The following is a 23,264-nucleotide window of genomic DNA, read 5'->3' on the forward strand; positions in this document are numbered from 1 at the left end:
AGTGAAGCCTGGTTACAGAGAATAACCTAAATATCCTCTTTGGTATTCTTCACATTTTCATTCCTAGGATATGCAGAGAGTGCAACCTAAACCATTAAAGTACATGAAAAAGAGGAATGTACAGGATTATACTGAAGAACATTAGTTCCAGCTCATGAGCAACCTTTACATTCCATACAACCACACAGTTCCTTTTTTACAGGACCTTTCACTTCAACAAGGTTACAGAAAGTTACACTGAACTATTTTACAATTAATGAATATGTATTGTTTTATAATAATTTAATTTTGCTCATTCTAAAATTGTGACAAAGGAACATTCAATGGCATATGCTTTTAATTAGAAATAATAAAAATTTTAATTTTTTGAGGATAGAAAATTTGCAATTATTATCTTTATTGTAAAAATAAGTAAATGTTTCACACTAAATGAATTTTCTCCCATCTGTTCCCTTGTAGATAATGGAACTTTACCTATCAACTGAAACATCTGGGAAAATGTTATTGTGATAAAAATTGTATTTGGCAGTTGTCAAAAAAATTAAAACAAATGGTGCTGGGTCTGGAATATATATTTTATTCATTTGCTGGTACTATTAATTTGTGATATTATTGTGTTCCTAAAGCCATCCTAGTGTCTGTTGTTTCCACTTCTGTTTTTACACAAAGTGATGATTTTAGGATTCATCACCAATTTAAATACCAGAATGTAAATGAAGATTCTAAATTTTTGGTGTTTTGTTTTGTTTTGAGTTAATTTTGCTATTCGTTACTCCCTTTTAATGTAAACAGATAGGTAATATGTAGAAAGACTATACTCATATATACTGTGACTGTGGATATGTTAATCTACTTAAATATTCTACTTGAATTCATAAATGACCTGTGGTTTAATTAATAGAATCATAGATTCACAGAGTGGTTTGGGTTAGACTGCCTAATTCCCACCCTCCTGCTGTGGCAGGGACACTTTCCATTAGACCAAATTACTCAAAACTCCATCCAGCCTTATCTTGAACAGTTCCAGGGATAGGCATCCAAAAATTCCATGAACAGCCTGCTCCAAGCCTCACCACCCTTCCAATAAAGAATTTGCTCCTAAAATCTGATCTTAACCTCCCTTTAAGTTTAAAACACTTCCCCCTTGTCCTGCTACTGAATGGCCTTGTGAAAAATCCCCCTCCAGCTCTCTTGTAGGCCCTCTTTAGGCACTGGAAGGCACCATAAATTCTCCTGGAGCCTTGTCTTCTCCAGGCAGAGCAATCCCAACACTCTAAGGTCCTTTTTGTAGGAGAAGTCTTCCATCTCCCTGATCATCCCTCCTCTGAACTCTCTCCAAAGGGTCGATGTCTTTCTTGTGTTGGATGCCCCAGAGCTGGAAGCAGTATTTCTCATGATATTAGGAAATATTCTGTATATTTCCCAGAAGGTTTAATTACACCTTTACATATCATCTTTATCTGTGCAAATCCTCTTGAGTGCAATCACACAGCATATACAGAACAACCAGAGGATCAGGCCCAGACAACATTGGTTTATGAAAGGTCGTTTTTGAATGAGCATCCTGATCTCCTTGTGACAAGGATGCTCAAAATGACAAGGACACCTGCTCAGGGGGTGTTAGCTATTCAGCATTTGGTAAAGTGTTTGACACTATTCCCAGCATCATTCTCATGGAGAAACTGACTATTCATTGGACAGGTTCACTGGCCTCTTCACTGGGTAGCTACTGACTGGATGGCTGGGCCTAGAGAGTCAGGGTGGATGGAGTGACATCCAGCTGGTGGCCAGTCACCTCTGGTGTTCCCCAGGTCTCAGTACTGGGGCCAATCCTTTTTAATCTCTTTATTGATGATCTGGATGAGGCAACTGAGCGCACTCTCAATTTTCTGGCGTCACTAAGTTGTGCTGTAGTGTTGATCTGCTGGAGGGTAGGAAGGCTCTGCAGCAGGATCTGGAGAGGCTGGATCAATGGGCCAAGGCCACTGCTACAAGGTTCAAAAAGGTGAAGTGATGAGTCCTGCACTACACCATGTAGCACTCCAGGCTTGGGGGATCATGGCTGGGAAGCTGCCCATTGGAAAAGGACCTGGGAGCATTGGTTGACAGGTGGCCAAACATGAGCCAGTGTGTGCCCAGAGGCCCACAAGAAATCCAGTGGTATCCTGGCTTGTATCAGCAAGGTATGGCCAGCATGATCAGGGCAGCAATCATCCTCCTGTACTCGGTGCTGGTGATATTGAGGTAATAGAGTGAGTCCAGAGAAGGGCAACAAAGCTGGTGAAGGGTCCAGATAACAGCATTATGAAGATCACCTGAGGAAGCTGACATTGTATAGCCTAGGGGAAAGGAGGCTCAGGGAAAACATTCTTGCTTTCTACAAGCACCTGAAATGTAGTTGTATTGAGGGTGTTGTTCATTTCTTCACCCAAGTAACAAATGACAGGATGAGAGGAAATGGCCTCAATTTGCACAATGGGAGGTTTAGGTTGGCTATAAAGACAGATTTCTTCATCACCAGTAGGGTTACCAAGCGTTGGTACAGGCTCACCAGGGAAGTGGCTTAGTCCCTGACCCTGGAGGTATTTAAAACACATGTAGATGTGGCACCTAGGGACATGGTTTGGTGATGGACTTGGCCGTGTTAGGTTTGTGGTTGCACTCAATGATCTATATGATTCTTTAAGAGATTTAAATAGCCCTAGAGCTCACAGAATCTCTGTCACAGAAGACCTGAATAATCAATTACCTTCCTAGGCCCAGATGATCACTTAGCAGAATTAAAACTCAAAAATATAAATCTTTATAAATCTTATCTGTGATCTTTTGAATAATATTATAAGAAGTTCTTTCAAAGAAGATCTTTAGAAAACCTAATTATTCTCTGGTGCTACATGAAGTCTCAGATAAGGAATACTGAAGAACAAATTTCATTACACATTCCTTCTTTTTTTACTATTCATTTTGCTGGACTGAAACCCCACAACATTTGGGAACCTCAAAATCACATAGAAAAATGTGGTTGTTTTACTCTGATTGTGCTTAATGCTATTTTATTTATCTCCGAGTTTGAAAAGTGCAATTACTTGAATATTTTTTAAAATTTAATTTATATTGTATCCATCTTGATCTGAACTAATCACTGTTATCTGGTGAAAAGGCAGATAATTGCGTTATCAGTGTAAGTATCATGTTTCATAGCCTAAGGAGGTTCTTTTAGAATGTCTTTAACAAGAAGTAGAAAGAGGAAAACTTATCTGGTCAAGTCTTTTTATGTATGTAGCCAGAGCATTTTTCAAGTTCACATATATTCAGAAAAACCTTGAAATGATGCTATGCAAGCAAAAGGACAGATTTCAAAAGCAAGAGTTTCACATAGTAGTATTAGTGTTTGTCTAAGGCAAAATGTGAATATGTTTTTTGTTTGTTTCTATTAAGACTTTGTAAATACCTCACTTGTTTAACTTTTGGAGGACACTAAATGTCAAGTGAACAGATTGCTGCTACTTGCCTCTTTGTCTCTTACCTTCTTTCCTCAAGTTCAGTCTATTTTTATTCACAGCTCCCTGTGGAGGAAACCTGACTGGCTCATCAGGTTTTATACTTTCACCAAACTTCCCTCATCCGTATCCCCACAGCAGAGATTGTGACTGGACTATCAATGTTAATAGTGATTATGTTATATCGTTAGCATTTATCAGGTAAGCTGCTACTTAAAAATTTTAAAGTCATGTTTATAACTTTATTATTGGCTTCATTATTATAACTTTATTATTGTTTAGATTTCTGTAGGGTAATATATGTGTACTTAATATAACTATCAAAGGGATTAGTAACTATTATCTTTGTTAAAAGTTACAATAAATATGTCAGAGTCATCAATACACATACAGGTGGAGCTTGAAATCTCTTTGCTGTTTCCTCAAAAGCATTCTGTTTACACTGGCTAATGTTGAGGTAGATGGTGCTTAATTTAACTAAGATTCAGTTCCTGAGAAGGTGGCATGGACTAACTCATTGAAATGTCTGCAAACCAAGATGGTCTTTAATGATGAAAACTATTGATTCATCTACTTGTATGTGACATCTGCTATTTAGGCAAAATTTCAAAAATAGTCTTTAAATTTAGTTTTATTAGTCCATGTAATTTCAGGACACTCAAGATACTTCCTGATGTTCTGGCTATTAAATAGAATTGTTCTAGACTTTTATCACAATAGAAGACTAAATTGAGCTTAATAGAATTCACAAAGGAACTTCTGCTGTCTGCACCATTTGTAACGCATGATGTAAATTAATATATTTATTATGTGTGAAAATTATGCATCCTAACTAGGAAATATGTCACAGAAAAGGTAAAAATGGTACTTATGATGTCCCATCAAATTTAAGTTCTTCTTATGCTGGGTGTTCTATAATAGTGTCTATATTGTTCTGACCAGTGTTAATGTGATGACTTCTTTAGAGAGGTAGATCATATAGCTGTCTGTTCTTGGTGGTCAATAACATAGTATGTATTTTGGTGAATCCATCCTAAGAAAATTAATCATGTAATTATATTTACATAATTAACAGTATAATTATTTTGTTGGTGATTTCAGAAAGTTGTAAGTTGGTAGGAAACTTTCTATTGCGTACTAGCACTTTGTTGGTTTGGCTTATATCATGAGCTCAATATATTTAAGAGTATTCTGCTTTTTATATTCTACATTTAGATATGAGATCCTCCATCTTAGAATAAAAAAAATGTTTTGCAGTGTGAATCCAGATACTATGAACAGTTTCTAGATCCCAAATACCAAGTTAAAAAAAAATCTCAATATTTGGTCTGTTGCTATTAATTTTTGATAGAAACTCAGAAGCTTAGGCTTGGTCAAAGCAGATTGCATCTTTACTGAGAATTGCCTCATTTGTGACACACAGACTGACCTAGAGTGAGAAACACTGAATACTCCACTAAGTACTGTTAAATAGTCTTTTGAGTGGAACTTGTTCCAGCTAATCCTTTTAAACTCAAGGTGAACTATGGCACTTTAGTAATCAAAGCTGTTGACTTTTTACTTTCACATTTCTTTTATAAGGAAATATATTTTAAATAATCCAAAAGTTAAAAGGGGAGCTCTATCAGGTCTTCAATGCCTACATTTATTTCAGTGAGGGGCTACTGTCAAGTAGAGACATAATAGATTGGATTTTCATTCTCTTACTAACTACCTTTTTAGAAAACTTTCTTTTTGTACAGGGACAATCTTACAAGTAAAATTGGTTAACTCTCTGCTCTTAACTAAAATTAAGTTTGAATTTAACTAACTAAGTTATCAAATGTAGTTAATAATGTAGTTCAGAAGAAAATAGGAGGTTTCAAAACTTGATCTTTTTTATTTAAACTGATCATAGGCAAAATGCTTCTTGCTCTAAGAGATATAGGAAGATCATCCTCTGGCTGTCTGAAAGTGTTGAACCTGGCTGAAAGCCGAGTGCATTATATCATAAAGCATTTCTGCCAAGGGTTCCAATCGATCTAGGTTGTTTATTTTTCTAAATCTTTAGGAATATGTTATTATTTTTTATCTATTTAAAAAACTTTCCTTTTTTCTGGCTAGCAGGAAATTTTTGTTTCTAAGGTGTGAACCAAAAGATTGAATATTTCTGTGTTTGCTAATAAGACACTTCTACAAACCATTTTTTTTTTCTGACAGTGGAGGGATTTTTTTTTCCTTTTATTAAAACAATGATAGTAAATTTCAAATTTAAGCTAATAAGAGTGAAAATGTTAGGCAAAGCATATTCCATCTGATATTTCTCTTTTTTGTTTTCTAGCTTCAGTATAGAACCAAATTATGATTTTCTTTATATATATGATGGGCCAGACAGTAACAGCCCACTGATTGGTAGCTTTCAAGACAGCAAACTGCCAGAGAGGATAGAGAGCAGTTCAAATACCATGCATCTGGCTTTTCGGAGTGATGGATCTGTTAGTTTTACTGGATTCCATCTGGAATACAAAGGTAAATAAAATTATTTTTCTCTATATTTTCACCATTCAATGCATGAGTGCAAATTTTGGTTTAAATTCTCATAATTTTCTGCCTGGTAATGTTTTTGTTTTGCCTGAGAATATGATAATGTGAATACTCAATTCACACAACTATAATGTTATAGGATTGCTAACTTAAAGTTTCTAGTATGATTTCATTTACCTGTAATGTTGAATGCATGATTCCTTTCAGTGTTTGAAGCAGGCTCACAAGAAGGCTGGGCAGGCGCCTTTCATGAGGGCATGTAGTGATAGGACAAGGGGGAATAGCCTTAAGCTGAAGGAGGGCAGATTTAGATTAGATATTAAGAAGAAATTCTTTACTGTGAGGGTGGTGAGGCACTGGAACAAGGTGCCCAGAGAGATTGTGGACTCCCAGTCCCTGGAGGTTTTAAAAACCAGGATGGATGCAGCCCTGAGCAACCTGGTCTAGTGGAAGCTCTGAACAACCTGGTCTTCCTTGCTCATGGCAGGAGCATTTGGACCTAGATGATCTTCAAGGACCCTCGCAACATAAATTATTGTATGAATCTGTGATTCTGTGAAAAAATAGGAGACAGCAGTATACAGGTTTCAAAAATAATGTTGCAGTGGCATAACAGCATATACATATATACATATATATATATATATATATATAATCTAGAATTTAATTTATTTTTTTATTTTATTGATTTAGGCGCATTTAAGGTCCTGTCAGATGAAATTACATGCTAGAATCTAAGAGTCCAATATTGAAAATAAACCACTATTTTGGCTAGACCTTTATATGATAGACCATAGTAGGGCTGTCCACCTGTCTCAGATCTGCCTGAGGTCATAGCACAGTAAACAAGAAAATGTAGACTTGCAAAATATATAACCAATATGAACTTTCATAACTGCCTCTGCATGGCTTGAGAAACAGAAATATTTTCTATTAAATGAACATGAAAATATTCTGTAAAGACAATCAGAAAGAAAATAAGGGTGATACAGACCTCCTTGATCTTATTTTCTTCTCCATTTATTCTGAGAGTAGTTAGTTATTTCAAAGGTATAGAAGGGAAAGAATGATGTATTCAGTGCTTCATAAAGCCCATGAAGCCTCCTTATACTTTCCTACAGTCATTGGATCCTAGAGATGTCAAGAAAGTTGTCTCCACAGTATGAGCTACTCCTGAAAAGTTAAAAGTAGGTCTCAACCATATTGATGGTAAGCCCAGATGTATGATGTTTCAGTTCACTTACATATACTTCTTCTACTAAATTGAAAAAAATAATAAATGCAGATAGAAGTGCTATAGGGAGATCACAGAACTTCTGAAGAACAAGAAAATAAATTATTTTTAAAGAGTCCAATATTTTTTCTCTGTGCTGTTGAATGAAGTCTAGAGTCATGGAATCAAAGGGTTTCTCCTTTCTACAAATCTGAGCGTGAAGGATATTTATTATGGAGACAGTCTCTTCTCATACTTCTTTGCTGTTGAGGGGTCTGGGGAAGCACAAGAAGCTGGGAGGGAACACAGCCGCAGCACTTGACCCCACCTTTCCAACATGATATTCTGGACTGAGAGAGCCTACTTAGGTGCTGGCTGGGCATCAGTCAGTTGGTCATAAGCAATTCTTTTGCTTTTACAGAACATGCTTTTCTGAGGTTTTATGTCTGTATCTTTGTTTAAATTTTCCTTCCGTTACAGTTTATTATTGTTTCTATTATTGTTATTATTATTACATTTTATTTAAACTATTAAACCATCTCATTTCAATCTACAGATCATCTTGATTCAATCTTTCCAGTTCTCTCCCCATACCACTGTGGATCTCATTGAATGGGCAGTTGTATGGTCCTTAGTTGCTGAATGGGCTAAAACTCAACAGTCCTTTTTGGCAGGTTGACTGCAGGTCTGACCAGAGTGTGCTTAAGCAAATTTGTTTTAATCATCCATTTTGTTAATCAATAGTCACTGGTCACAATGTTGATTTATTTGGAGTCAGAGTTGTTGTGCTTGTTCTGAGAATTGGGTTATGTATTACTTTCTCTCTGTGTTCTTCTTTTGTTACCTCTGGGGCCTGGATTAAGGATATAATTTTGGTGGACTGTGTAACACTGGCTCAAGATATGATAAAATAATTCCTGTTTGTGAGACTAATCTTGTATTTTTGCTCAGTATGGTTGTCATATATGTACTTTTAGGGAACCACCTCTTGAAAACTATTAACAATCACACCTTTTATCTTTTCTCATCAGAGACCCAATCTATGGGGCAGATGAGGAGGAACACATTCCTTCACCTTTTCTTTCACTTTCACCTTTTCATTCTCCTCCAGGCTAATTTCAATAGCTCTTGAGAATTTTGAATATCCTTGAGATGTTTAAACCAGTATATTCATATTGCTATGTTTCCTGCATGTGTTTCAGGTTTTGCTTGAGGTTAAACAATTATTTAGGGATTCTGCCCAGGGTTCTGTCCTGAAGCTGGATCATTACAAGTTACAGAGTGCATGGGAAAGGGTAGGCAAGTACCAAGGACAGTGTCCACCTCCAATGTTTTGGTAGTTCAGCCCCAAACAAGTGTAGAATGCTCAAAAACTACTAAAATATTTGAGGAAAGTATCTTGTCACACTAGCAATTCCAGAGAGACATAAATCATTGCAATGTGCTGGGACCTGGCCCAGGCCTACCAAGCCCTAATCAACATAATTGACTGTCCTCAAGCAGAAGAGGCCTCTGGATCTGACAACAAACCAACGGGAGCTCTGGCTGCTCCAGCTGTCATGATAGGCCTTGCAACTGAACCAGAGGAACAGCCCATGCTGGTATCAGACACACCTACACACAAACAGAAATATTGCGAACATCAGCTTGTTCGGTAAGGACAGAAACTCCTCCTAAGAAGGAAAAGGAGGAGGAACTGGGTGAAGAAGGCTACTCCAAAGGGCCATCACAAGAGGAGGAGTAAGAGGAAGAACTCATAAGCAAGTCAGTGACCATACAATGAGCAGACACTTTGGCTGTGCCAGTGCTGGGTTAACAGGGTCAGTAATCTGGAATTAGAAGGACAAGTCCAGCATGTGGGATCCCTTTCTAGGGAAGGGGACATTGTCAAAATGATTGAAAATGGGGTACAAACCCTCTGAAGATGATTCCTTCCAGGCATGAGGAAAAGCTATCCCTTCTAAGATGATGTTATAATCCATTCAGGCAAATGGGCCCCCATGAGGAGATGTATCCAGTACCTGAAGAAATTAGCAATGCTGCAGGCGATTTATGATGACCTTTATACTGAACAGTTATCCAAAGATCCAGAAGTCCTGTGTAAATGATCCTCATGCTGTAAGTTTTTACAGAGCACACCAAATGTCACTGCCTCATTGGCAGTAAAGACTTGGAAAGACAGAGAGGGACAATCAGTGGATAAACAGGACATGGAGACAACGTGAGAAAGTGAGATAGAATATCAACCTCAGTCCTAGAGACATGGGAATGTGAGTTGCAAGGAAAAAATCACAAAAGGGAGTTTTTCCAGGAAAATGGCCACTCCAGTTTCCAGCAGGATGGGGGAAATAAGAAGAGTAAAAGTGAGAAAACTCATGGGTTGAGATAAAGGCAGTTTAATATAGAAAACAAGAGCCATGCATACATGCAGAGCAAAATAAGGAATTCATTCCCATGGGCAGGGAGATGTTCAGCCATCTCCAGTAAAGCAAGGCTCCATCACACGTAATGATGACTAGGGAATACAAATGCATTACTTCAAATGTCCCTCCCTTCCTTTTTTTTCCCCAAAATTTATATCCATGGCATAGCATCATATGATATGGATGCCATACCATATGGTAGGATCCAGCTTTGGTCATTTGGCATCAGCTGTGCCAACTGGGTTTGCTCCAACTACCTAAGGAGGCAGTGTTGCAAGGGCATGTTGAAAAGGCAAAGCCAAAGTCTTCTCAGGTTCTCAGAGTGATAAGCTGAGAGCTAATGGACTGAAAAATTGACATAACAGAAATTTCAATTGCATATTAATAAAAAAATTAATCACTCTGATAGTCAAACATTGGAACTGCTTGCCCTTAGATTATGGCATTGGAATCCTTCAAAATCATAACTGGACTGTACAAAGGCCTAAGCAACCTAATCAAATTGGCCCTGATTTGGATGGGCAAATGACTACATCACTTTCAACCTAATTTTTTCTGATTTGATGAACATAAATTTTTCATGCAAATTGTAACTGATGCAGTTGTGCCCTATATGTACATTAATCATATTTTAATTGTAAGGGTACTCAAATTATACTTCATTGGTGGACCCTATTTTTCAGATCTAAATCTCAGACTGACCCATGTCCCAGGCCTAATCTGTAACCATGTGGTTGAGTTTTATTCCCATTCTCTCTCCCTCACTTCATTTCTATATTATAATGTAGGAAAAGCTCTTTAGTTCTATTAGGTACTCTGGAGAATAATTACTGAATGCTTGCTATAGTTTAGTATGTCTGTAATATTATCTCCAAGAAGTTTATTATGGCTTTATTCTCTTTGAAACTTAGGGATGTAGTGGTAAGTCATCATGTTCTGGACAAAGCACTTGCTTCTCTTGCCTTCCAATAACATTTCCCACACACTGAGATACTAGTTTTCAGGAGGATTTTGGCATCATTACACTATGATATTCAACAGAGACTTCCTTGTTCCACTTGAGATTGAAACAGCATGTGTCACTGTTTTCAGCCTGTATTTCAGAGCCTTACTTGATCCAGTGATGTGACAATGTTATCAGAGAAGTAAAGGCTGATTTCTTTGAAGCACCTTGCAAAATTTTATTATGTACAGAAGGAATTGGCACCTGGTATGAACAGACAAGAATTTAATGTTACTGTAACCCAAATCTCAACTGCCCAATGAAAAAAAATTATTTCCTGGCATAACAAATAATAACTTATTATTTGTTATTACAGAAAATAATTTTTAAAATGCTCCTACTGAAAAAATATCTTTGTAATATTACAGCATTTTCTCTGATGTTCTGCTATATCTGCCACTCCCTTTACATGTTTTTAACTTAATGATACTAATATTGTTAGGAAAAAAGGGAAACAGCTACAGGGATAATCAATGTTTTGTGTTCCTCAGTTGGAGCAACATGATGTTGTTGGTGAACAACTTTCCCTCCTGTCTCCTGGGAGCACTTATAAATTTGCTGAAAGAGCCTTCTTACTTGGTCTTTTTTCACTGGTTCTCAGCCAGATCTGAAGAATTCTTTTGCCTCATCTGATTTGTTCTTCGTACATTGTAGAATATTTACTAACTTTTTCTACAAATTCACTTAGCAGTTCCTTCAGATTTGCAGAAGTAGTTTTAAGGTACTTAGTATTTCAGGCTTTATTTTTCAGAATTGGTATTAAGAAACTGTATTTCTATAGTGACATTGTTACTGTTTAGTCAGCAATTTCAGAAGCCTGTCACAACTATAATTTTGGGGAAAAGAAAATTACAGGGCTGTATTTTTTTCCCTAGAGGTAATTTGTGCTGTGACAGATCATTCTTTTCTCAATTTTTGATTTATGCGCCAGACATAATAGATTATTTTTTCTCTCTATTTTTTTCATCTAGGACTAATATCCACTTTATCTGTGTACCTTCTGAAGTACCTTTGAAACATTTTGAATTATTTTTGTCATAAACTCAAGAATGATGATTTCACACTAGCAATTATGAATCAATGCAGTTATATCAATATTGGTTCAATAACAGGAAAAAATGTTATTGTATTGATTTTCTAAAGTATTCGTTATAATCTTAAATTAATTTATCCATTTTTTTTCCTTTTTTCCCCCTAAGTTTGATAATTTAGACTTGAAAGAGTTTGAAATTTGCCCTATGACCTGCCAGACTTCTCAAATGAATGTGTGGATGGCTTACTCAATAATTAATAATATCTATGTGATATCTTATAGACTTTCTAGTAAATTGCATCTTTTGACTTTTCATTGTCCATCCAAATTTTTGAATGAGTGTTAAATTATTTTTAGACTACACAGTACTTCTACCTATATAAATCAATGTCAGTACCTAATCCTGTTCTTAAAGATTAAAGATGTATTGTAATTATTATTTGTTACTCTGTTGTTTTTCATATCAGAACCATGCTCTGTAGACTATATGTGCAAATCATAATAAATTTTTAAACACACTAGGAGACCTTGACATGCTTTTGAAAGATGTGAAATTGAAAATTCAAAAGAATTATTCTATGTTTCCTTCTTCAAATGTTACCACAATGTATTTATTTATCTCCTCTCAGAAACATTACAACATAAAAGTGGCCTTAAGGGATGTACTTAGTTCATTAACTTGGCTCTAGTAGTGACCAATAGTTTATGTGTGGCCAAACTATATAAAAGTCAAATAAATAATAATTGCTCCTGCTTATCTATAATTTCTCAGAAACTTCATTTTAGGTACTGACAGGATCAGATAAAGTGTCTTTTTATATAAAACTCTTAAAAAGCTTTCCAGGAAGTTCAATGCTCATATAATCTTTTGGCAACCATACCTACCTGTAGCAGAAAGTTCCACAGTGCAAATATGCCTGGTAAAGAAACATTTTTTGATGTATTTGAAAGCTGGCACTGGTCTTGTAGAAAATTAAGAAGTGTTCCCTATTGATTTTCTCCAAAACACTCTTAAATGTTAAAGAAAGTCTGACATTTCCATCTTCTGCTTGCTAAAATATATTATTCCATACTTCATCCAGCACAGCATAAAATAATCTGTTTTACTCCAGCTTCTACATAATACATTTACTCTTGTTTCCTTAAAGGAAATTGCATTTTTTTCCTAAATGTTTTACTTTTCTCACCTTCTGTGTAATAATGCTGTTAATTAGAAGTGTTGAGTATTTATTTTTGTTCAATATGTTACTGGACATTGGTATTCACATTATAGAAGTAAAAGGGAAGCAAAGATAAAAGCCTATGCATATGTTTGAATTTATTTCAATAATTTGAAACAAATAGTTATAAGTGATAAAAGAATGAGATACATTTAGGGAATATTTTTATATTTTTTCATCCACTGAGGGGTAAATATGTATATGAAAATGTATACAATCACATCATATACATATAGAAACTCACCTGAGGTTTATTAATTTTGAAGACATTCTGGTTCGCATACTTCTTATTGTGCAACAAATTGTTCACGTTGGTTTCCTCCATTTACCAGTCTTCACACCATAGATTTTAAAACTAGGATGTGCCTTATCTACTGGAAAAATTTCTGTATATCTAACTTAATCTAACTTTATCATTGATCAGAATGAATTCTGAAAAAAAAATGGAGCACTATAAGAATTATACTTAAAAAAGGACAGAAGACTTTTTTTCTGACATGATATAGTAATTTGTACAGTTGTTAGAATGAAGTAGAGAAGATATTTGATGGAAAGCCTTCTAAAAAAAAGAAAACAGGTTCTACAGGGTACTCAAAGAAGGCCTCAAGGGAACTCTGGGAAATATTTAGATTATAATTGTTTTTATTTGTTTTAGTTTATATTTCTTATTTATTAATTTTGGATTATATTCAGAATTATATTCACACTTGTTTCCTCTACAGCAAAACTTCGTGAGTCTTGTTTTGATCCTGGAAATATAATGAATGGAACCAGACTTGGAATGGATTATAAACTGGGTTCCACTGTTACATATTACTGTGATGCAGGGTATGTTCTTCAGGGATACTCTACACTAACATGTATCATGGGAGATGATGGAAGACCTGGGTGGAACAGAGCCCTGCCCAGCTGTCATGGTAAGAGCAGTTTTTCATTTATTTTAGTTGCTGTTGTCATTACTCTTGCTTTGTAATAGGGAAGAAACAAGTAAAAATTTCGAGGTGATTTTAATAATACTCTCTTTCAGAAAAAAACTCTTTCCAATGATACATGTAATAAAATACATATGTGACAACTCAGGAAACTATCAATTCCAGTTTTTATTAACATTGAATAAATAGTGTTATTATTTTGAATTTTGTCTTAATGGTAATGTCATTCTCCATGTCAACATGTGTTCTTGAATTAACTTACAACAGAGTATAGAGATATATATTATATATATGTATTTAAGTACAACAGTAAGTATACATTGGCTGTCATGATATATGTTTGTTTCTTTTTGCTATTACTGGCTTTAAAAACATGCAGATGAAATCTTTTGTATATATTGCATTACAAGATTTAAATTCTTGTACGTGTTGAAAAGCCTTAAAATGCAGGAAATATCCAGTTAAGATATAAAGTCTGCTCATTTCAAGATTGTTCTGACTTTAGTTGTATGACCACTGACAATCTCAAGCATCAGCATTTTCAGATTTAAACTCTAAGAAAAGATTAAAGTTTTATTTTGCTGATGTCTTAACAGGAAGTGATAGCTGCTTGCTATTTTAACTTTGTGAAAAATCACATATTCTGTAAGATTCAGCACAAAACCTCTCCCATGTATGCAGATATTATATGAGAAAACTAGCATTTGCTTCTTAAGTTAAAATAAAATCCAATTATTATGTTACTTGCCATTCCTTTTCAAATTTGAGGACAAAATGTCTGTTAAATCCATTTCCAATTTGAACAAACATAGATTTTCCAATTTGAACAAACAGAATGTGGATTTTCTTTGTTTTGTGCTCAAATTTCTATTGCAAAGTGGATGGTAGAGTACCAGCAAAACCAACAAAAAAATTTGAAATCTAAATAATATCCAATATTATAACCATTTGAAGAAGTTCAGTATTTTCATTATCTACCAAAACCATCATAGCACTGCATTCCAAAACCCAGTGGCATCAAACTGGGACGTCGGCCCTTGAAAAAGTTTGGAAGTGTGTTCAAATTTCTAAAATCTCTGCATTAGAAGTCAAATAGTTTTTCTCATTTTAAAATGAGGGATGAATGTTGTTTTTTAGAGAGGAGTTGGTGAGGAAGCTTATTGCGCACAATAGGGGAATGATTCTCTTTTTTTTAAAGAAAGTCTTGATAGGTAATGGAAGTTAAAAAATACTTTATTGATGCAATAATTGTGTCTATTAGTGTCACTTATAATCTACTTAGCAATCTTCCAGTGCTGTCTGTTGTAACTTCCAGTGAAGGGAGAGTATTTTGCTTGGAAGTACTGCCATTGTAATAGATTGAGAAAAATAAGGACCTTATTTCAAACATGAAAAGCCCATACTTCTTAGGATATGATGACGCTGAATAGATGTTTTCACTTTTTTTTTTTTATTGCTTTTTCCTCCAGTTAAGAATCAATGGAGTTTTTTAGTTATGTTGCTGTGATATATTATATTTTGACCATGTTTTCAATGCTTTCCACTTTTGTGTGATTTATCTCAAGAAAAACAGAACTTTTATACAGATATAAGAAAGATCAGATCAGTTAATTAGCTCTCAGGTACAGAGTTGGCAAGAAACAATTTGAGAGCTGAATCTAGCTCCTGAAAACTGGTCTCACCTACACAATAAAATTTGCATAGTAGTAATCAGATTCCTCCATTCTTTAGTTTGTATTTTTGCAGCTGCTTTGAAACTGATAGAGTTACAGTGAAATATGGTATAAAATACCACCTCAGTGTATACTGGGGGTTTATTTCGTTAGTTAATTAGTTACAAGAAAAAAACTGAACAGATGCTAAGATTATCTAGGCTAATGTGCTAAGGTAGTGGTATTTCACTATGGATGTTAAGAACAGGATGTAATGAACATCTGTAGATGCATTATTAGTACGACAGAGACAATGATTAATGTTTTCTTTCAGCTTCAACAACTATAGGTAATTTTAAATTTTTGGTAGCAAATAATAATTGTTTACAGAATAGCAAAAAGACAACTAATGGAAAATCATATTCATAACTGAATGTGAAAACCTTGTTCCCAGCAGAAGAAATAATTTATTGATCACTAAAACATTTTACTACATTTCATTACAGATGACTCCTTGGAAATATTTGAATCCAGGCTTCAAAAAACTTCCATCTGTAAGATATATCTAAGAATATCTAATATTTTTAAACTGACTATGAGAATATGCCTATGCTTAAGATTTATTCACTTTTTTATTTGGTAGCAAAACCAATTCAGGATATTATATCAGTTTCTTTTGATCTGATGGCTATTTGAGGCAGCTCAAATCAGGTTTATATCTGAAAAATTTAGGGTAGAAAAGAGATATGCATAAAATAGCATAATGTTACTGCTTATTGCTTTGTAATATAGGAAATGCTGACAACTTTTTCATAAATTACTCAACATTGTTTACTTAATCAGAGGCTTTATAGATCATATTTTTATGCACTTTTTACAAACAACCATATGAAGAGTTGTAATTTAAATATATTTCAAATTTTGAATGAGGAATGAGTTGGGCAACTGCACAAACCAGAATATTCCTGCAGTTAATGAAGCTGAATGTTACTGGTAATGACATGCTCTGTGTCTCTGTGTTTTATAGTTCCAAAGTAATGGTCAGTTTCACCACTTAAGCAGCATATTTTACTTAAAATTGTCATATGTTGACTTTTTACAAAGCATTTCTCACTTTCTTTTTGCCCAGATCATCATGTTTGTTTTGTAGAATCACATAAACAATGACCTGAGTACTTAGAAGTAGAATGGAAATCAGTTAGGATTTTGCTTTGAATGCAAAAATGCTATTTAAATTCTGAATACTCTGAAAGCTTAATTCTAAACTTGAAAAATCAATTGAAGGTATTTTGAAAAAAATATGAAGGATTTTATTTTATTGTTATTGAACTGTCTTCTGAATTTTTGTTCCCAAGCTTCCACATCCAAATTTTTACAGATTTATGTACATTGCTTTACCATTCCAAGCTTTCCTTCCATATAGTCAGTGGAGAGAGACATGTTTCTTAAAAGGTCATCAAGGGGCATTCAAAGAGCTGGTTAAGAAGGTATATTTTTTCCATTTGCATTTGGACTGCATTAACAGGATTTAATCTGCTTGCATGCTCAGCAGAATATGACTTAGAACAGCAACACAGGAAATACTAGATCTAGTGAAATGTCTGAATATACTGTGTGGAAACAGTACTGTTTGCACTAAAAGCACACAAAAACCTCTATTTTGGAGGGATATATGTGTTAAAATTTAGCAGCTAGATTTCTGAGTAAAGAAGTAGGCATCTGAGTGTATCTTAACCCATAAACCTCACACTACAGACCCTTTTCTGTGTGAGCAAACTCATTATTCCTCATCCATGCAAAGGGGAGACCATTGTACACTAAGAACTATCAAGTCAAAAGCCAAAATGAGAAAATCTAGCTTCCACATCGTGGAATTTGCAGTAACTGTCTAGGGATTTAGTTGTCAGTATATACTTCTCAGAGACAGTGGTCTCATTCTTCTAAGGATGTGTGACTGGTTCTTTACTGTAAAATATACAAATAGTTTTGTAAATAGAAAATGAAAATAATCTCTTTCTTTATGGCTATGCAGACAGATGGTATTTTGCTGAAAACCCCACAGTTGTTTTTTTTTTAAATATGTTTAAGTTAAAAACTCAGCTTTTCTTATAGATTTTCTCTTCATATCAGAAAAAGTTTGAAAATTTTACTGGAGTTAACTATAAGTATTAACAATTCTGGAAAGATCAGAAGACAAAAATAAATACAGACAGATGCTTATATTCACAGCAAGAACTACTCTGTCTGACCTTTTGCATACACATTTGGAATTCATATTATGGCTTTACAAAGTCCATTGAATAATAAATGTTGTGTGTAATTATTCTAGGCTTTCATTTAAGAAGTAATAATATCATATAATGGTAAGTAAAGTATTAGAAATGAAGAAAGTTGTTAATTACAATGATCTTATTAAAATCAACTGCCAGAGAACCCTAATTCCCAGTGAATTTAAAGGATTAGTTAAGTGGAGTGCATCATAAAACCAGTCACTTCCTCTTCTGTTGAAATAAATCTGCAGCCAAATTTTGGGAGCAGAGTTTAATGAAGGAAATTGTATAAGAACGAGAAATATTTTAAGCTATAAGAAATGGGGGGTTTTTCAGCTTTCATTTTTTACTTTCTTTGCTATAAAAGAAATTATTTAAAATCAAGCATATTTATTCAAGCCACAGTTTTAAATGATTTTGTACACAACTGTTAGTTTGAAACAACATCATGAATTAGCAGGGAAAATGTAACAGCAACTTTAATATTTTTGAAAATAGTGTTAATTATAAAATATGCAAATTAATTGACAGAGTTTCTAATTTGTTTGTCAATAAAGTATACAGAAAGTACCAAAGAAAATACATAATAAATTATGTGATCTTTTTTCTCTTTAGAATATTAAAACCCAACACTTCTCTGTGCTTTGAATATGTAAATTTTCTAGTAGAAGATTGAAAAAACATTACCTTAAAAAAAATCTTTCATAATGTGTTTTGAGGTGCAGAGAAAAACTGGTTTAACAGTAGTTTACATAAATATACGCCTTTTCCTGTATTCAGTATTAGAACCATAGGTGCATATTTTTCTTTGAAGATTTTTTTCAAACAGACAAGGTGACTTCAGGGTATTCTGTTCTTAGAAAGAAAAATATATCTCTACATTTAGTCACACAGAGAAGCAAATATTTATTTTCTAAAGTCTGCAAGGCACTGAATTAGGACAGGATTATGTAATATCAGTTCATAATCATGGTAAATTAATTAATAACTGGAATTAAAGAAACTGATCCAGTCATCTGCACTGGCTATAGCTGACATGCATATTTCTAACCTAACCTCAGGCAGCAGTCAGAACGTCCTCACTCTTGTTTAATAAGACCTCAGTAATGCACTGGAAGAAGATTTATTATGTGGAATATGCTGGTGGTTACATCCATAAGACTCATATTTCATTGTCTGCACAAGTTTTGTCATCTCCAGTTTGTCTGTCACAGTGGAGACTGGGGGATGGATGGTTCTGATCAACAGAAGAAACCTGTAACTAAGAGACTGCATTGTTTTAAAATTGAATTCTATTTTGTTTTCCTTCTTGACTGGGCTACATAAAGCATTTTGCCAACATACTATAGGAATGTAGGCAAGGACTCTGTCCAGCATAAAAATAAAGAGCATAGCTCCCTCTTGCAGATCCCATGTCTCTTGACATTTAACTCAGGAGCTGCTTGTGTTACAGCCTTTTTTTGCTGATGTTACACTCTTATGAAGGAAAAGTGTCTTTTACAACAAAACTTTACTCTTAGGTGTGAGGTTTTTGCAGGAATCTTTGAGTGATATATTTCTGTTTTATGCCATAAAGAGTAGCTGAGTTTTAAGAAATTAATATAAACATCACAGCACCATGCAATATGCAGTTGTGTACTCCATCTAGTGCAGAAATTATTTTGTTGCTATAAATTTAAAAGATTATGATTTCTTCCCTGTTGTACTGCACATTTTATATGTTTCTATTATTTTGTTATTCCATTACTGACTTAGATGATAGTTGAAACCTTTAGTTAGGTGACATGCTAGGAAATACACTGCTTTATTTTGGGGTATTTTAAAATATGTTTAAAAACAATATTTTTACACATTAATCTATATTTATATTTACCATTGAGAGTAAATACAAGTACTAGAAGACCAGAGAACATTATTTTCAGTGATATTTTAATTATTTTCAGTTCAAATGCTGATGATTCAGTAAACATCTTCTATTTCAGTATAAAATAAAAGTATGGAATGAATAGAAAAACAGCTGGTCTAAAGCAGAGCAGATTTTCTCAATGGGAGTAAATGTCACAATAATATGCTCCAAATGTATCTGAAGTGTCTATAATGCATTCAAATTGGACACCCTAGGAGGAAAGAAAGAGGAAAATTTTTTTTTTTTTACTTAGTATGGGGAATAATATCAAACTAGGGAAGGCTGTTGAAATAGATTTGAAGACAACAACAAAAAGGTAAGTATTTACTGTTGATTTGAAGTCATGTAAAAACACCATGTTAGCATATTGCCAATCAGAATCAAAATTTAAATGGATCACCAAAAGAGGTGATGAAACAACACAGTCTAGGGATCTAGTAGATATTAGGATATGCATTTCAGGAAACCTAAATGTTTTAAGAAGCAGGTAGTAGAAATTGTTTAAAAGAAGGTAGTAGAAATTGTGGCCAAAAGGGTTGTGAGAAAAAAAAAACAACCAAAAACCTAATTTAAGCAGTAATACAGTTTTGCAAAGATTAAAAAAGTAAAAACTTACTAAAGAGTCAACAACAGATCAAGGCCAAAAATAAATTCAAAGACAATGTTATTGAGGGGAAGGAAAAAAAATAAATTCCTTATCTATTATGTTGTATTTCTTATATTACCTTAGTGAGGTAACAGGATAAGTAGTGCGTTGGAACCATTCCTTTGGCCTGAAGGAACTGAGTCAAAATAAGGAAAATCAATAAACAGAAGCATAGCAAGTTGCTAGGATTAGACGGTCTTTTCTGTGTAGTTGTGAAAGAGACAGATATGAAGTGTTTGAAGTACAAATGTTGACCTTGAGGTTAAGTTAGCCTTTCTGATGAAGCAGAGGGAGGTGATAAACCTGTCAGAAATCTTCCTTGATGAGCAGCTGGCCAATTTCCACAGTTAGAAAATTGGTAGAGATTAGTTACAAAAAAAACCAAAAAAACAAACTAGGAGACACATTGTTCAACAAGCTGAAGAAAAATCAATATAACTTTTGAAGAGGAATGTGGATCTTTTTAGGATGTCTTAGAGCTCAGCAAGCATTTGGGTGAAATTAAAAAATAGTTGTTACCATGTAATTGAATTTATAAAGATTTTTGGCAGTGTTCCATGAAAAAATACTATCTTTTAAGGGAAAGTAATAGAATGCATTAGGATAATATTTGATTACAAGGTAAGAATTGAAAGTTGTTGATGTGATGTCTAGTTCTGAGTTATCTAGAAAAAATCAATAAATGAAGGCTATCACAAAGATCTCATATCGGTGATATTTTTGCCCAGTGTCCGGGAGGAATGATGAGGAGGACTCCATGGATATCAGAAGGCTAATTGATTATTATACTATATTATTGCATACTATATTACTCTATATTACATTACATGTAAACTTAATCTGCCAAGCTCTCAATTCTGCACACAACTGCACAGAATCTCATGACTGTCTGCTGACCGACAGTCTGGATATGCACTTGGCCCTGATAGGCCAAGGAAACAAAACACCATCACTTTGGGTAAACAGTCTCCATAGTGCATCCTACTTTGGCACAACACAGGAGCAGCAAATGAAATAAGAATTGTTTTGATCATTCTTTGCTTCTCTCACTGCTTCTCTCAGGTTCAGAGAATGTGAATCCCACAATCCCATGCATATTTTTCCTATGAATTGTGCAATAGTTGTATTGTTCCAATAAAAATTCACATAAAATTGAGATGACAAAGTTCACATTATCACAAAATTATATGGTTTAATCATATCTAAAGTCAAATGCACAGAGTAAAAGGTACAACAATTTCATTTCTAAGTGCAGATAAAATGCTTATATAAGAGATAACCCTGAGTATAGCCATGTGATGATAATTAGATTTTGGTTGTGAAGTATCACAATATCATAGAGTGGGTAAGCTTGGAGGGGACCACAGTGGGTCACCTAGTCCAACCTCCCTGCTCAAGCAGCTTCATCTCAGAGCACGTGACACAGAATTGTCTAGACAGTTCTTGAATATCTCCAATGAACAAGACTCTACAAGCTCTCTGGGCAGTGACCTAAAAGTCAGAAGTTCTTCCTCATGTTCAGGTGGAACTTCCTGTGCATCAGTTTCTGTTCATCATCTTTGGTTATTCCTTGGCACCACCAAGAAGAGCCTGAATCTATGCTCTCTCACCCTCCCTTCAGGTACTGATAGACACTCGTATGGTCCCCTCTCAGTCATCTCAAGGCCAAATAAGCTCAGTTCCCTCAGCCTGTCCTTGTAAGAGAGATGCTCCAGTCCAAGATAAATTACCTTGAAATCATTATTACTAGTCTTTTGCATATTATAAAAATTCTATCAGAATTATATTTGAGGATTTTTTCGCTCAAAGAGCATCCTAACCCATTATATATACACTGATGAGGCAGTGTTAACAAAAAAATAAACAAATATAACATGAAAGTCATATTTACTTCTTGCCTGCAGGTACAGGAGAGTCTATTTCTCAGCACTCATAGTTCAAGGAAAAATAGAGTTGGAGTTTTTTATATATAGTCCTTATTACAACAAAATAAAAAATCTTAAATTTTTGAGAAGTGTAATTAAAAATCTTTCCAATGCTGAGAAATAGATCTGTACTCTTCAACTGGGTGATTTGAAATGTAGTAAATAAGATTCTCTGAGTTGCTGATCCCTAGAGATCCCAGTGACATGTGTGAAAGTTTCCCAGACACAAAAGTTTCATGGGTATTTTTCTTTCTTTGTCTTCTGCATGTTTTAAATGTCAATTCTGTATTATTTAATTTTATATTTTCAATTGGTATTTGTGCTCATAGCTGTTCATTGACCACTTATTTTGACTATTGTTCCATTTTATAGTTCTTTCTGACCCTACTTTTCCTTCCTGTGTTTTAGGAGTCCCTGTTCCTAACTTTCTTGATTAGTTTTATTGACTTCTAATCTGAATGTGTCTTTAATTATGGATAGTGTATTGTTTCCGTCTTTTTTTCTTCCTTCTTTTTAATTTTCTGTGGTTCATTTTCCTTTAGTGAGTTTGAAAAGTGGTAATTTCTGTCTCTGTAAAATTAATTTAAAAGTCTGTGTGACAAACCTAAACAACCGTGATGGAAAAGAAAGCTGAGATTGAGAGGATTATAATGACCTCAGTGAATTTATCAGTAACTGTCAGATCTCAAATTTAAAATTACAATCATTAACTGTTCCTGCAGTTTCCTTTTAAACTGCTGATGCACACACACTCAAAATATTTAAAATCACTTGGAAACAAAGTGATCATCATTTGAAAACCTAAAGTGTCATTCTAGTATTGTAATATTATTTGCAGATGATTCAAGAAAAAGCTGATTCTTTGTTCCAGCTGTGATTCACTGCTAGTGCTTAAAAACTCATTTGGGTAAAAGTACATTCTAGAGACGTGTAACTAGGCAGTATACAACAACATAAAGGGGGTTTGAATGGGCAATATACTCATTACAGAATCACAGAATCACTAGGTTGGAAGAGA

General features: G+C 34.4%; 1 protein-coding gene across 3 annotated transcripts in view; it reads left to right on the top strand.

The window, feature by feature from the left end:
• CSMD3 (CUB and Sushi multiple domains 3) overlaps positions 1–23,264 on the top strand; it is a 592,443-nt gene that overhangs the window by 416,273 nt on the left and 152,906 nt on the right. For all 3 annotated transcript variants that reach the window (XM_071421704.1, XM_071421705.1, XM_071421706.1), the window contains 3 exons: positions 3,563–3,701; positions 5,821–6,008; positions 13,638–13,832. In XM_071421704.1, coding sequence (XP_071277805.1) covers positions 3,563–3,701; positions 5,821–6,008; positions 13,638–13,832 — 522 coding nt within the window. The remainder of the gene's footprint in view (positions 1–3,562; positions 3,702–5,820; positions 6,009–13,637; positions 13,833–23,264) is intronic.

The sequence above is a fragment of the Agelaius tricolor genome, unplaced genomic scaffold (assembly GCF_023055355.1).
Source record: "Agelaius tricolor isolate 1412-34295 unplaced genomic scaffold, bAgeTri1.0.p SCAF_2, whole genome shotgun sequence".
Taxonomy (NCBI): Eukaryota; Metazoa; Chordata; class Aves; order Passeriformes; family Icteridae; genus Agelaius; species Agelaius tricolor.